Source organism: Gymnoscopelus braueri, assembly GCF_963280865.1.
Source record: "Gymnoscopelus braueri genome assembly, chromosome: 5".
NCBI classification, from domain to species: Eukaryota; Metazoa; Chordata; class Actinopteri; order Myctophiformes; family Myctophidae; genus Gymnoscopelus; species Gymnoscopelus braueri.
This window is the reverse complement of record NC_137606.1, coordinates 35,999,531-36,014,867: the sequence shown is the minus strand read 5'-3', so window position 1 is coordinate 36,014,867 and position 15,337 is coordinate 35,999,531. Positions and strand designations below refer to the sequence as shown.

General features: G+C 40.0%; 1 protein-coding gene across 2 annotated transcripts in view; it reads left to right on the top strand.

The window, feature by feature from the left end:
* The first annotated feature begins 6,385 nt into the window (after positions 1-6,385).
* Positions 6,386-15,337, top strand: part of LOC308086121 (alpha-2-macroglobulin-P) — a 38,225-nt gene continuing 29,273 nt past the window's right edge. For both annotated transcript variants that reach the window (XM_080429520.1, XM_080429521.1), the window contains exons 1-9: positions 6,386-6,543; positions 8,731-8,926; positions 11,265-11,421; positions 11,890-11,942; positions 12,687-12,707; positions 13,755-13,926; positions 14,010-14,094; positions 14,315-14,432; positions 14,848-14,962. In XM_080429520.1, the coding sequence (XP_080285646.1) occupies positions 6,473-6,543; positions 8,731-8,926; positions 11,265-11,421; positions 11,890-11,942; positions 12,687-12,707; positions 13,755-13,926; positions 14,010-14,094; positions 14,315-14,432; positions 14,848-14,962 (988 nt within the window). In that variant the 5' untranslated portion in view covers positions 6,386-6,472. The remainder of the gene's footprint in view (positions 6,544-8,730; positions 8,927-11,264; positions 11,422-11,889; positions 11,943-12,686; positions 12,708-13,754; positions 13,927-14,009; positions 14,095-14,314; positions 14,433-14,847; positions 14,963-15,337) is intronic.

Sequence of the window (15,337 nt, the reverse complement as noted above, 5' to 3'; positions counted from 1 at the left end):
TGTGTGCTTGTGTGGCCTGTATGTCTCTTGCTCTCTGCGAAACCAGTGTTTTCAAATGTGGCTTATTAATAAACTACATCCCAAACCACAAATTGAGGTTGTTCATGATTTATTGCAATGGTATATAATTTGTTAAGTAACAGCATTGCATTGAACAGTTGGTCAGATCAGTGTAGCTTTGCTACACAGTAAAACATAAGAAAATACTCTTTGTATATTTAAACGTAGACTTCTAATATTAACACAATTTTATCCATACCACACCACTCTTAAACACTGAAACTTTGCTCTTGACCTTGAAAGAAATTATCCTCTAAATCCATGAAGGCAAACTTTTAATATATGATGCACGAGGGTAATTAGGACAGATGAAAACTATAAATCATTACTATTGCAATTTCTCCTGGCTTGGGCCCTTTTTTGTGAGACTGAAGCTAAAATAGGGCTTGACTGTGTACAGGTGGTTGCTTTCAGGTGGTCAGTCTGCCAGAGAGCAGCTCCAGGAACAAACACACACACACACACACACACACACACACACACACACACACACACACACACACACACACACACACACACACACACACACACACACACACACACACACACACACACACACACACACACACACACACACACACACACACACACACACACACACACACACACACACACACTAGAACTAGGTCAGGCTGTGACACAGTGCATCTTTGATAAGTTTGCAGTGTTGGCTAACAACACCTTGTTTAGTCTGTTACTAATCTCTTGGTGGAGGTGGTGGGTATACAGTATAGAGTTACTGTGTCCCTGCTTGATATAGGGACAGCACAATCTGCAGCAGCTGGAACCCTGAGGATATCAGTTGTTGTTGTTGTTGTTATTTGCCAGCATTGATATGTGCAACGCTGGTGTGACATACTTTGTTATCTGTTTCTTGAAAACAGTGGGAGCCTAGTGAACACTCAACTCATTCAGTGCCAAACGTATTTCTGGCTTTATCACCCCTGTGCCAAGGCCAAAAATACATTGTTAAAAAAAAGTGCTTAGGAGCCGAGATACAGCCTTTTTCAGTAAGAAGTTAAACAAGAAGTGAATGGAGCAGCAAATCTTCAAATCATCATATCTTGGGTTCTGAACTTTTTTTTTTCATGACGTCGGTGACGTCATTGGCACTCTGGGCTTATAAAAACGTGACGTCGGCGACGTCATTGGCACTGAATATGTTTTGTTGACCGGGGTCCCTAGGGCTCTGTACTTGTTCCCCTTCTTTGTTCCCTCCAAACCAGTTGTCTTTGTCGAAGGTTTGCCTATTACTGGCTGATGAGTGAGTCAAATCTGTGACTCTCTAGGAGACGGGGATATGGTCTCTTTCTAGCCATCAGACCATGAGCTTCTTGCCTGATTGCAAGTCCCCAAAACCAGGCTTGTGGATTTTTATTATCAATAACTAAACATTGAGACACATATCTTGGACAGAATAGATGAGTATAATAGACTGTATGTTCAAATAATATCCCTCAGCTAACAGAGACCAGGGTTTACACTTTTTATTACTAGGTTAGGTGCATGGCATCAGGCGACTCCATTACTCGTAACCATGTAATTTTCTGTTCTATGCATCTGTCCAAAACAAATTTTCAGGTGTGCAAAAGTTTTGTATTTATTATTGTACATTTTATTAAAAACATTGGAGCCATACGATGCTGTGCTGGTTAAAGTTCTCATAACAAACTTTCAAATCCTGTTTGAATTCTACCCAATGATTTCCTCCTGGGTCTCCCCCACACTGTCTTTCTTGTCTTTCCATCTGTAGCCATAGACTGCCCACTTTCATTGTCAAAACAAGTGCAGTGTAATATGTGGTCATGCGACCCAAAACAGGTCCCCACTGCTTACCCATTGAAACTAGAATTCATCACATGATGAATTCTAGTTTTAATGGGTAAGCAGTGGGGTAGACTGTACATACTGTACTGTATATTCCTTCATACTGTATGTTCACTGTTGATAGACCAGTATTCATTCATATATTCATTGTCAATAGACATATAATCATTGACAGACTGTACTCATTCATATATTCATTCTTGATAGACATACAATACATTCAGTCATATATTCATCGTTGACAGACTGTACTGTACATATATTCATTTGTATGATATTGATGTAGTTTATTTAGAAAGACATGAGAATAGTACATGACAGTACATAACAGTACATGGAAGTACAAATTCACAATACAAGGTCTACTAAACTGGAAACCCTCATTAAGCATTACGCTTGTTTAAGATGAGGACCCCATGCACACAAATCATGATGAAATATAAGAGGCAGGCAGATATACACACTACTATACAGAATGTCATACAATCAGCTTTCAGGTTACTGGTATGACGAGAGAAAAAAAGAATATATATATATACAAAAGAGGAAAATGAAAGAGGGGGGGGGGGGGTAGGGAGGGGTAGGTTAAGACTTAGACAGGGGCCATTTTCGAATTGCAGCCTCCTGAAGGTGTATCTTTAGGGCAGTTTTGAAAGTGAGTAGGGTTTTACACTCCTTTACTCCTTTTGGTAGGGCATTCCACATTTTTGATGAATAGCATGAGAATGAGTTCATACCCTTAGTTGAGCCAAATCTGGGTTGAACATGATCAGTGGAGCTGCCTCTGGTGTTATGATCATGGACTTCATTAACATTTTTGAAGTATTTTGACAAATACAGGGGGATCCCAATGTTGTGGTGTATCTTGAAGACCAGGCCCATAGCAAGTTGCTGTACTCTGTCCTCAACCCTAAGCCATCCAATCCTAGCAAAATGAGCAGGGGTTAGATGGGTTCTGTGATTGAGGCCAAGAAGTAGCCTTACAAGTTTGTTTTGGGATGTTTGGAGCCTTGTTTTTAAGGCCTTGGAGGTGTTGTGATACCATGAAGTGCATGCATAATCATAATGACCTTGAATGAGGGCCCCTGCAAGAATCTTCAGAGTATTCTTACTGACTAGGCGATCAATCCTCCACAAATAGCGTGTTGTTCGGTTGACATTTTTTATCACTTTTTCGGCGTTTTTGTTACCGGAGAGGTTTGCCTCCAAGATGGAGCCCAGGTAGGTAATTTCATCCTTTCTTTTGATGACATTATCACCCACTTTGATCGTGAAACTCTCTGCCTTGCTAAGGTTAGGACTGGACCCAAAGAGGATGGATTCAGTTTTACCCAGGTGTAATGAAAGTTTGTTGTCAGAGAGCCAGATGCAGATCTTGTTGAGTTCGGAGCTGAGAGTTTTCTCAACCTGCAGCCTGTCCCTGTCCGAGACTAGCAGGGCCGAGTCATCTGCGAACAGGAACAGCTTGCAGTCGCAGGCCGATGACATGTCATTCACATATATCAGGAACAGTAAAGGTCCTAGTATACTTCCTTGTGGGACACCACAAGTCACAGGGAGGGGGGGGGACTGGGTGCCGTTTACTTCCACCACTTGCTCCCTCCCTTCCAGGTAGGATCTCATCCAGTAGACCAGATAGACCTTTGACAAATATCCATTCATATCGATAGACAAAATATTCATTCATATAGCCTATTCATTGATAGACTGTGCATTCATATATTCGTTGTTAATATGTAGTGCAGCGGATTAGCAATACAACCGTGCACTTTTTGTAAGAAGTGTGAACCTTTCAGCATAGTTAGTAAATACCATAATATAAATTTCTCAGATGTGGAGGGAAGTCAGATTTGACCTTTGAGAGGTCAAATCCAAGATGGCCACCAGTCCACTAGGTCTAAATGTCAAACACATATAGTTTTGGAACTAAATACTGTAGGAAAACCTTTGAGGCATTCTTTCCAACTAAGTTGGGGTTGCCCATTCATTTGATGATACTTTGGAGGTCAAATGACATAGTAATTGTATATTTTAGCTTGGACACTGGATTATACTGCAATATAGTGAAACCTTACTCCCATTTTGTGACAATAGGAATAATACAAAACATATTAACAGAATAAATCCATGGTGGTATAGTCTATTTTATAGTAAATGACAATAATCAAGGTTCAAGGTTGTTCTTTATTGTCAAATCTTGTGTACAGGAAAGAGTGAGTTTTGTAATAATAATGATAATGGTAATTATCAAAATGTAACAGTCTTCAGAACAGAGGCACAGTGCAGAACATTTGAGTGCAGCTTTGGCACACTTGCATCATCCAGTACACCCTTTCGTGCAATGACAGCGGATCAATTCATGACACGAATTTGATGCTTCAGAGAGAGTGGTCCAAAAAAGGTTGCCACCCAGTTGTTTCCTTTGTCCAGCCCCAGTCAGATGGCTCTGGTATCTCTGGTTCCAGGACCAAAGCCTCAGTGGTTCCAACAGTTGGCAAGTGTGCTTGATGTGTTGCTTGAGTGCTGCCTGGGTTGGAGAAATGTTCTCTAGTGTTCTTGACTTCTGTGTGAAGAGCTGTGTTCTGGCATCTTTCACTTCCGTGCACTCACTGGTTCGGTCATACATGAGCAATGAGCACCACAAATCGCTCCAGCAGGAACATTGATCCTTCACTGACCTCACTTGGCATACATAGGAGTTCACTGAAAGCCTCATTATTCAACTCTGTGAATAAGTTTCCTGTGGCAGAAATACTGTTATTGGATTGAAAATGCCCCATGATTTCTCTCTACCTTTTTCTTCTTTTTTCTCTCTCTACCTAACAAGCATGATTGTCACAGGATTGTCTGAACCCCATCAGGTGTGTCATTGTTGGTGTCGCCTATATAAGTGCCAGTGCCACACTGCCATTTGTTGATTCTGAAGAAATCACTGGATTTCTTTTTACCTTGACTTCGACCTAAATGCACAAAGTATCACCAAAATAAAGGGCATCCCCTATTTAGTTGGAAATGATACTTAATTTTTTTTTCTACTGTGTTTGTTTCCAAACTTAAATTGGACTAGTGGCCATTTTGGATTTCACCTCCCACGGTCCTCAGAGGTCAAATCTGACTTCCCTCCACATCTGAAAATAAACATTATGGCATATACTAACTATGCAGAAAGTTTCATGCTTCTTACAAAAAGTGCATGATTTGCTAAAAAGATGGGAGCTTATCCGCTATACTATTGCTGATAGCCAGTTCATACCGTATATTCATTCATATTCATTGTTGATAGTAATCATGTGACATGAATGTGACATCACAGCACCACTTGTTGTCTTGCATTGCATGGAGACGTTCTTATCACTCCCACTGAAGATTGAACACCATGGAGTGATAGCTCTATCTGTCAGGGAGAGGCCTTTTTGATACTGTGTGGGAAATTCTCCCACATATCTAAAGAAAGTACCACATCTCGTCCCTACAGAGAACTGAGAGAAGACCATTTGACATTATGTTTTATTGAAAATAAACATATTGTAGTGGGCTCTCTCATCAAGGACTCTCTCAGAATGGGGGGGGGGGGGGGTAGCTCCATTAGGCTACATTTCAGAGGCAGATATTGTACTTTCTTCTATACATTTTTAAAAGCATTACTATAGGCCTATGTTATTATTAATAATTCAATCAAATTATTAATCAGAAATAATCAGCATTTGTTGAAAATAGCAGATCTACAAGTTCAGTTGTGAACAAATAAGGAGTAGTATAAAATAAGGTGAAAGATAGTGGTGAAAGATCAATCATTATTGGTAATATGGATACTTTTTGCACTCTGATGATTTCAAGTCTTTTACACTGAGATATTGTTACTTTTACTTTGTAAAAAAAAATATTGGGTACTTCTTCCAGTGGTGGAAAAAGTACAAAAGTATCGGCATCAAAATATACCTTTTAAGCACCAAAAGTAAAAGTACTCATTGTGCAGAATGTCCCATTTCACAAGTTAAAATTCTACACATTGTGAGCTTGTAGATCAATTTTCAAAAGGCTGAAATATATAGAGAGCTGAAGTGGTCAGTTAATGTGTGTTTTGTAATAATAATCAAAATCTACGAAGTAAACACTGTAGTAGCCTAACTAAAGTTTACAAATAATTGTAGTGGAGTAGGCTACAAGTATTATATTTGTTTAAGTAAAAGTACAGAAAATTGGAAATACTCCTGTAAAGTAAAAAAATAGCTCAAAATTGTACTAAGTACAACACTTGAGTATAGCCTACATGTACTTAGTTACTTTACACCACTGGTGGTATTGTTACTTCAACTTTGTAAAAGAAAATCAGAGTACTTTCTTCCACCACTGGTAGAGTAGGGAGGAGGCTGCAGAGATCCAACGGATTTGGGGGGAGTGACTCCTCACAGAGAGAGACGAGGAGGAGGGGGGGTGTTTAGAGTATAACTATAAACGGAGTGCTTTGAGCAACTAGTGTCCTCATGGTGAACAGATCACCCTGCTGGCTGACACACAGAGGAAAAGAAGTGCGCAATAGGCTTTGGTTGTAACTTGCGTCCCACTGGCACCTGTTGTCCCCAAAATGAGTGTTCTGATCATTGCATTATCAGTGTTTCTGCAAGCCGCGACCTCATCGGCCCACCTCAATGATACGTAAGTGTGCAAACTTTTTTTCTTTCTTCTATTTTTTTACTAGGCCAGTAGGCCCGTTAACTTAAGACAAATATTTAGCTGCATTTGGGGAAACTTTTCCAAAGTCTCTTTGGTGTGCCACGGACCGGTGCGTCAGTTAAACCGTTAATTAGCAGTGTTATTGCGACATGTACTGGCAGCACCCAGTGGTGGAAAAAGTACTGATTTTTTTTTTTACTTAAGTAAAAGTATCAATACTGCAATGTAGAAGTAGGCTACTCTGTTACATGTAAAAGTCCTGAATTCAAAGTTTGAATCAAAATGTAGGCCTACTTACTAAGTAGCTACCAAAAGTAGAAGGTAGCCTACTCATTATGCAGACTGTCCCATTTCACAAGTTTTCAAATGTATAAAATGTATACAAAATCTTTTGAAAATAGCAGATCTACTAGCAATGATCACGATGTGAGGCATTGTGAGCTTGTAGATCTGCTATTTTCAAATGGCAAATGTATACAGGTATTATGGCTGAAGTGGTTAATGTATGTTTTGTAAAAGTAATCAAAATCTACAAAGTAACTAAAGTTTTCAAATAATTGTAGTGGAGTAAAAGTAATATTTGCCTCTGAGATTTAGTGGAGTATAGAAGAAGGTGAAGGAAATACTCCAGTAAAGTAAAAGATACCTCAACATTGTACTTAAGTACAGTACTTGAGTAAATGTACTTAGTTACTTTACGCCACTGAACATAGAAGGCCTCTTTTACCGAAGGCATCCGACAGACTGCAGGACACCCGCTACTGGCCTCGACTTTTATGTAATCTTAACGGGAACAAAACGCTATGTTCCTGAGTTTTTTGTTTGTTTGGTTGCATTCTTTGTGAATCACATTTCATTTATTGTCAGAGATAAACAAATCCTTCTTACTTCATCGCATCATCATGGAGTGGCAGGTCAAACATATGGCTCACTATCAGTGGTTCTCAACCTTTTCAGGCCGTGACCCCCAAAATAATCATAGTTGAACTGGGGACCCCCCAAAATAATCATATTTGAACTGGGGACCCCCCACCCTGACAAGCTCTTGGAATATAGGAGTTGAGGCAATACATTGAAAATATTGTGAAAATGGCAAAACAAAAATCTACAAGCTCACAACGCCTTGCTGTGAGCTTGTAGATCTGCTATTTTCACACATTTTTCTCTTTCTTATATTATTTGACAATTTGGCCAATGTTTGACCAGTTTTTATTGTATAGTTTGTTGATTACTCTTGATGCAGTAATGGTCTTTTTCTTTTCTCTTTTTTTTTTTAGGTATTGAAAATGTCTATATATACTTCTTTTCAAATACACCTGTTGAGTGCCAAAACCGTATATACTGTTTTTGAAAAAAAAAAAAATATATATATATATATATATTTTTTTTTTCCTTCACAGCACCAGGAGATATCATTTTTCGAAGATTTAGACTCCAATCCACTTCCTGGTTAACTTATGACTTCAAAAGCCTGTATCTCGGCTCCTGTGTACTTTTTTTTTTTACAATGTATTTTTGACTATTTTCAACTGGCTGCAACTATGGAACGGATTACCGAATGTTTTAAATTTTTTCCCCCGATTGTTTTTAATTTTTTCCCCCGATTGTACGAGACCTATATGTGTGTAATGAGGGGATTACCGTGAGGACGGTGATCACTGAAAATATTTTGTGACTACTTGAAAAAGGTTCAAAATGGTTAAAAATCCAGGCACTCAACGTATAATATTTTAATAAACCTCTGGCACCCAATGTGTTAAAAGTCCTTAAATTGTTATTTCACTGTCATTTCACTGTCGTCGTTCTCAACCTGTGGGTTTCCGACCCACAGGTTGAGAACCACTGCACTACATCATCATCATACAGCAACTCCCTGGCTAGACTGCATCACACTATATATTCTCCCCCAGCACCACCCCAAACTCAATTAAATGTGTCCTTCTGTGAGCTGCATGAGGACATGCAGAATCAACCTCCTGGTGGCACAGTTCAGAGGAACGGTCTGTCCAGCACACTGATTTAGATGGGTTTCCAGGCAGCTTACACAGATTCAACGTACAAGCAGGGCCCTGTTGCTATCACAAGGCACCTCTGCTTTGACCTGTCTCACTATGCCTTTGTCAAACTTAAATAATATCTCTTGTTGCAACTTTTTTCCTGCACCTGCAGTATTTATGCGGTGACGGTGAGCTCCCAATTGAGAGGGGGGAGCTCAGAGATGCTGTGTGCTCAGCTCCACGCCCCCACAGAGCCCGTCACACTCACTCTCACCCTGAGCATAGAGTCAGGCAACACCACCGTGATTATGCCCATTCTGCAAGAGGCCATCGTCGACCAGGACTTCTACCGCTGTCTGCCCTTTCAGGTGTGTGTGTGTGTGTGTGTGTGTGTCTGTCTGTCTGTCTGTGTGTGTGTGTGTTGCGGGGAGAGATTGCTGCATAATGAGATACACATCCCACAAAGTTTCCATGTGTAGGTTTACACAATGACAAAGACACGTAGTCTTCCTATTAATCTATGTCCACAGATGAATATTAGTATCTTCTTCAGTTTGACATTTCTATTGAGCCCACGTAAGAAATTCCAGCAGCAACCTAATTTCCCAGGAGTGCTGACAGTGAGAGTCAATGTTAATGACTTTGCGGCTTTCTATCACCCTGCTGCTGATTACGCAACAGTCGATCCTTGTTCCCTATCGACTATAATGAGCCATTTATCCAAATCAGCTCTTAAAGGGTTAGTTCAGATTTTGAGTATTTTCTGTAGGAAATACTTACCATTAATGTAGCGGTTGCAAAGGTATTAATTGATTGCCCGAGTCCTGTGGTCAGAGTTATGGTCCGTTTCTGATAAATATGAAGTAGCTCTGGTAGATTAGTAGATTTGGTGGGGGCCGCTCATTAAAAATAAATTAATACAAAAAACTAGCGTAATTTGTATTGTTGACCTATTTCTACCATATAGAGCAGGTTTCGTTCAATTTCGACCCCTCTGTCACATGTTACTAATGTTTGTGTCCAGAATCACTGCGCCACGGCAGCCTACTCACGCACAAAATATATGACACAAAAAATAGTACCATGTGACAGAGGGGTCGAAATTGAACGAAACCTGCTCTATATGGTAGAAATAGGTCAACAATACAAATGACGCTAGTTTTTTTAATTAGTTTATTTTTAATGAGCGGCCCCCACCAAATCTACCGGAACTACTTCGGAACTACTTCATATTTATCAGTAACGGACCATAACTCTGACCACGGGACTCGGGCAATCAATTAATACCTTTGCAACCACTACATTAATGGTAAGTATTTCCCACAGAAAATACTCAAAAAATCTGAACTAACCCTTTAAGCACGTTTGCTTCATTCTGCAACTGTCTGATCTGGCCATTCTGCAGCGAAACAAAGGCTTCTTTCTGTAGCCTCGTACCTGCATTCCAAATCTAAAAGGAACCCTCCCCTCACAGTCGCCCCTCACTGATCATAAAATGGTTCCAGTCTCTGTTATGCAATAGTAGTTGCATTAGCGAGTGAAAACATATGCCACAAATATGTTCGCTTTGGGAGAACAGTTATTGTCTCCCGTGGCTCCAGTGGTCTGTGGTTACTCAATATCAGTACGCTATGCAACTCACTAGAAGAGGCTGTGCATTGATTTGCTTCTACCAGGAGGTGCATTGATTTTGCTAGCAGTGATTACGAGTAGATATTCTTTCGCTGGTGTTCACTATTAAATCTATAAGAGGTTACTAGCAAGCACGCTGCATGAAAGATGATAACGCAGGACTAAGGCAGGCCGATGTTCCTTACTCTGATCTGGAGCAGTGGTTCTCAAAGTCTCCCATGGCGCCCTTGAGGGCGTTCCAGGGGGTCCCCCGCAAAATGATTGATAGTTAGGAACTAAAGGGACCCTTGTAATAGTGTGGCCTAATGCATACCAAACTGGGGGTCCTTGAAATTAAAATGTTGGAGAACCACTGATCTAGAGCTGAATGGAACAAGAAACTTAGAGTATAGAAACTAAAATCACTGCCAAATCAGGGAGCTTTAAGAGAGTAATACACTCTGTCTGCTAGAAAAAGTTGTTGTGTAATAGGTGGGCAGCTAAAATGGATGTAATTGCAGATTTGATGGTGTTTACTGTGTTGATATCACTGGGTAGTCTGTTCGCTGAGTTGTGCCTAGAGACTAGAGAACTACACACCACATTGTTATGTTGTTGTGTAGCCATCCATGTGTTCATGTTGCCTCCACTGTTATTGCCTACCATCAAGGACAACAATGGAACAAATGTGTCAAACATGATTTTGAGAGATACTACATCCTCCAGGTTTTTTTTTGGTGCTATATTTATGCTTTTTCAACCTGAGATTAAGGTAAAATAAGAACTGAGATTGAGATTTTTCACTCATGGCTTCATCAGGTTTGCCCAGGTTTGCCAATGCATTCGCTCTGTTCACTCTCAGCTCAGTGAAGTGAGGAGATAAGTGCTCCAGGCTTATTGTGGACAGTGTTTTGGCTCTCTTGGTCCAAAGATTATATCCTACCATAGCTAGCGCCAGGAAATACACATGTCCTGCTTTTAGACCGCATATGTTTTGTATTTTTATTGTGTTGGCTATTATAAGAGACACTTATATACAACACAGCTTATTTTTATGTTTCTAAATGCTGTGTGTGCCGCTGGGTGGTATTGCAGGTGCCTCTTGTGAGCAGCAGTGAGGTGGCTACCATCAACGTCGTGGTCGAAGGAGCAAACGATGTGATGAGCAAGATGACAAAGGTCCTCATCCAGCCACCAGCCTTCATCAACCTCATCCAGACGGACAAACCCATCTATAAACCTGGACAGACAGGTAACTACTTAGAGTAGAACTGTGTATAGTTCAGGGGCTATATTCACAAAACATCTGAATGCTAAAAGTAGACCATAACTGGCTGCCGATTTCGGAGTGAATCGTCAAATTAATGTCAGTTAAAATTCACATAGCAGTTTCAACACTAAAACATCCCTGGATCTCTTCATGTGATAATTTTAATGCTCTGTTGTCAATCTCTATTATTTTATTAATTATTTTACGAGTATGATGTATAATTTTTATTAGATATTCAAATAACTGTAAACTGTTTCTTCTTCACTGTCTAGACACATTTGCACAAAGTTACACCTTACAGATACAATGTCTGTATTGTAGGCTTGGTAAAGTAATTTGTATGTTCTGTAACTTATGTATGCCAGGACGCATTGTAGAATTTGCTGTTGATAAGCCTCTGAGACAACCTCCTGTGATTGTGTTTCTAATGCCTGATTATGATCTTTATAGTCCAGTTTCGGATTGTCTCTCTCGATGATGGTTTCCTTCCCATAAATAGGAAGGTAAGACCCCCCCCCCCCCCACACACACACATACATACATACATACACACACACACACACACACACACACACACACACACACACACACACACACACACACACACACACACACACACACACACACACACACACACACACACACACACACACACACACACACACACACACACACACACACACACACACACACACACACACACTAAATAATGGAATTTTCAGTTTGATTTGGCATGATTAACTGGTAATGGTAATTAGTGACATTTTGACTATGGAAACAAGGAAGGAGGTCTATTGTGGGTCATGAGAGTGGGAGGTAAAAAGGGAGGAATGTTTGTTGACTTTAGGAGCACTCGGGTGTGAAACTCTGTGTGGCCGTAATAAATATGTCTGTCTAAGTTCATTTGGCACACATCACGTTTGACCCCAAACATCTGAATCAATAGTGGCCCAGTGCCTCCGAGTTTGTAAAGATTAATATCTTGGTTGAAAACGGCACAGTTAGAATGAAATCCCTTTTTAAACCCACCATGCGATAGGTTGAGCTTGACAGCATGGATGAATAAAGTGTTGTGCCATTTTGATGAGCCAGGCAAACACAATAAAGTTTTTAAAATATGTGTAGCACAGACCAGGATCACATGTTTGTGGGTTTTAGGGGGAGGGGTGGAGGACTTTTTTTTATATATAAATTGTGTTTTTCAGCCATTTGGTATTCACTCAATAATGTCTTTCTTTTCTTTTCAGTTCAAAACAGTGGAGCTTCAGGTAAGATACTTTAACAATAGGTGTTGCGCTGAAAAGTGAAAACCATCAAATCCAAGTGAGGGGTGATTGGCTGCAAGAGGCTGTGAAAACTCCTGAGATAAAATGTGCAGGCTTGTGTTCCATCTGCCTACAGTCCTCCAGTGTAAGAAATCATATCTATGATTATCAGCTTCCAATGAAGCTCTGTAGCCCAACTGCCAAGTCGATGTTATTTCGACCAGCTTGAATGGCTGGTGTCCAGTAAAACATCAAGGGCTGTACATTTTGATGCTGTTTATTTGGATGCAACTGGGATTCAGAATGGAAGTAGCGTTTCCATCTGCATTGGTTTTCACCTTCTCTTCCTGCACGGGCCCAATTTTGAGAACCCGCGCCCGCCCCGCCTGTCAATAATCAGATCCGTAGAACGACCCGTTACCCGTGATTATTTCAAAATACGAACCAGAACCGCCCCGCCTGTCAAATAATGGACCTGTTGTCCGCCCGTTTACCCGTGATGACATGCAGAGTAAAATGTAAATAGCCTACAGACAGTCACTCAATTTAAGTGTGTTGAAATGTGTTGAAAAAGATAGAAGCCTTCAACAATAGCGCTACATTCAGTGGTCAGGTTCGTTCAGAAATCAAGTGAAGACGGAGGAGCGAGCTTTAGCCACACGAGCGTATACGCACTACGCATGTGTCGTTGTTTACATTGTCAGATGGTTTTAATTTGAAGGTTTAATAGGATGTTCAATGTGTTAAGATAACTGACCGGCGTGCTCCATGCCGTTGTGCTGTGTTAAGTTACACAAGTGACGTTGTTTGGGCGGAAACAGTGCTCTCTGATTTTCACAATAAAATGTTACCCACCCGCGTTTAGTTCAGTACCGCCCGTCCCCATACCCGTGAACTTATAAAAGTATATTTTTCACCCGTCAAACGCGGGTACCCATCGGGTATCCGCGGGTACCCCGCCCGTTGCCGGACTTTGCTCCACACCATTGTCTTGGACCTGCTTGCTGAAGTTGAACCAAAAATCCAAATCTCTTTTTACTTTGTGCATAGGATCCCACTGGCAACCGCATTGCCCAATGGCTGGACAAGACGGCGTCCGGTGGCATCCTAGACCTGTCTCACCCCATGAGCCCTGAAGCAGCTCAAGGATCTTACCTCATTACAGCATGGACGGATAAGGACGGAATACAGATCTCTCACAGCTTCGACATCAAGGAATACGGTCAGTTAATTTATGTATGACGCATGTTAAAGGTAATAACACTTCTCTTAGCTTTCATGATAATTTGTTGTTCTGTGTTTTAGTTTTGCCTAAATATGAGGTGAAAGTTCACCTCCCCAGTGTGATTTCAATTCTGGACGAAGAAGTGACAATGAAGATTTGTGGAAAGTGAGTGTCCCCAGAACTATGGACCAATATCAAACATAAATATCTGAAAGAAGTATTTTCATTCAAATTATCATTTGAAACTGAAAAACTAAACAAAAACACCTTCTTAAAGTGTCCTTGTTTCATTATCTTTAGCAAAATGCTTGCTCACTCAGGCTGTTATATAATAGAAAAAGGAACAAAAAACTGCTTAATAATATATATGTTTTTTTTCTTCCAGATACACATATGGCAAACCAGTCATTGGCGTAGTTACGGCTGTGCTTTGCCGAAAGGCTTTCAGTTATTACTGGCACTATAACAAACAATCTGACATCTGTAAAACTTATGACCTGACTGTAAGCATCCTGGAGCATGGCTCTCAGTTTTTCTTTGATTCCAGTGGTTGTGATCGATTAATGTTAATTCTGTTAAAATGTATACAAGTAAAATACACTTATATAACTCATACTGTGGATAACGCATTAAATATAATGAAATGCTTATTTTCAATGGTCCTCTGTCTATCATACAGTAAGTAAATGTGACATGGCAACAGTAAATGAATAATAGACCAAAATATAAAACAATAACAGTTAAACATTTCTGATATAAAACTAAAATAAGCACCAAAATTGGTTAAATAAAAAAACATATAATGAATTACTTCCATAGACTTCACGTTTTCCATAAGAATGTTTTCACATGATAAAAAGCCTATTTAGACTGCATTTTTCCCTGTGCTAGCATAATTAGGTTCCTTTTATCTTCTAGACGGACAAAAGTGGCTGTGCGACACAAGTTGTGAACGTGACAGACTTTTCTCCGAACATCCGATCATTTGATGACAAGTTTATCGTAGATGCTGAGATGGCGGAGAGCGCGACCGGTAGGTTCAGGGTGACTGAGTGAATGTACTCGTAGAACACGTGCACTCAACAAGTGGCTGTCTTGCATTGGTGGAAAGTAACCAAGTACATTTATTCAAACACTGTACTTAAGTACAATTTTCACTTTTTCTTTACTTAAGTAATGCCATTGCTTGATACTTTTTACTTCTACTCCACTAATTCTCTGAATTGAATATTGTACTTTTTACTACATTACATTTATTTGGCAGATTTCGTTTTTTATATATATTATGGATATTCAAAAGTATTTTCATATTGTGGTATTGCTACTTTTACTTAATCACTTAAACCCTCTTTTCTTAGAGAAATGGACTTGAGGTACAACTGTACTTGGATCGCGTTTTCGCATCTAA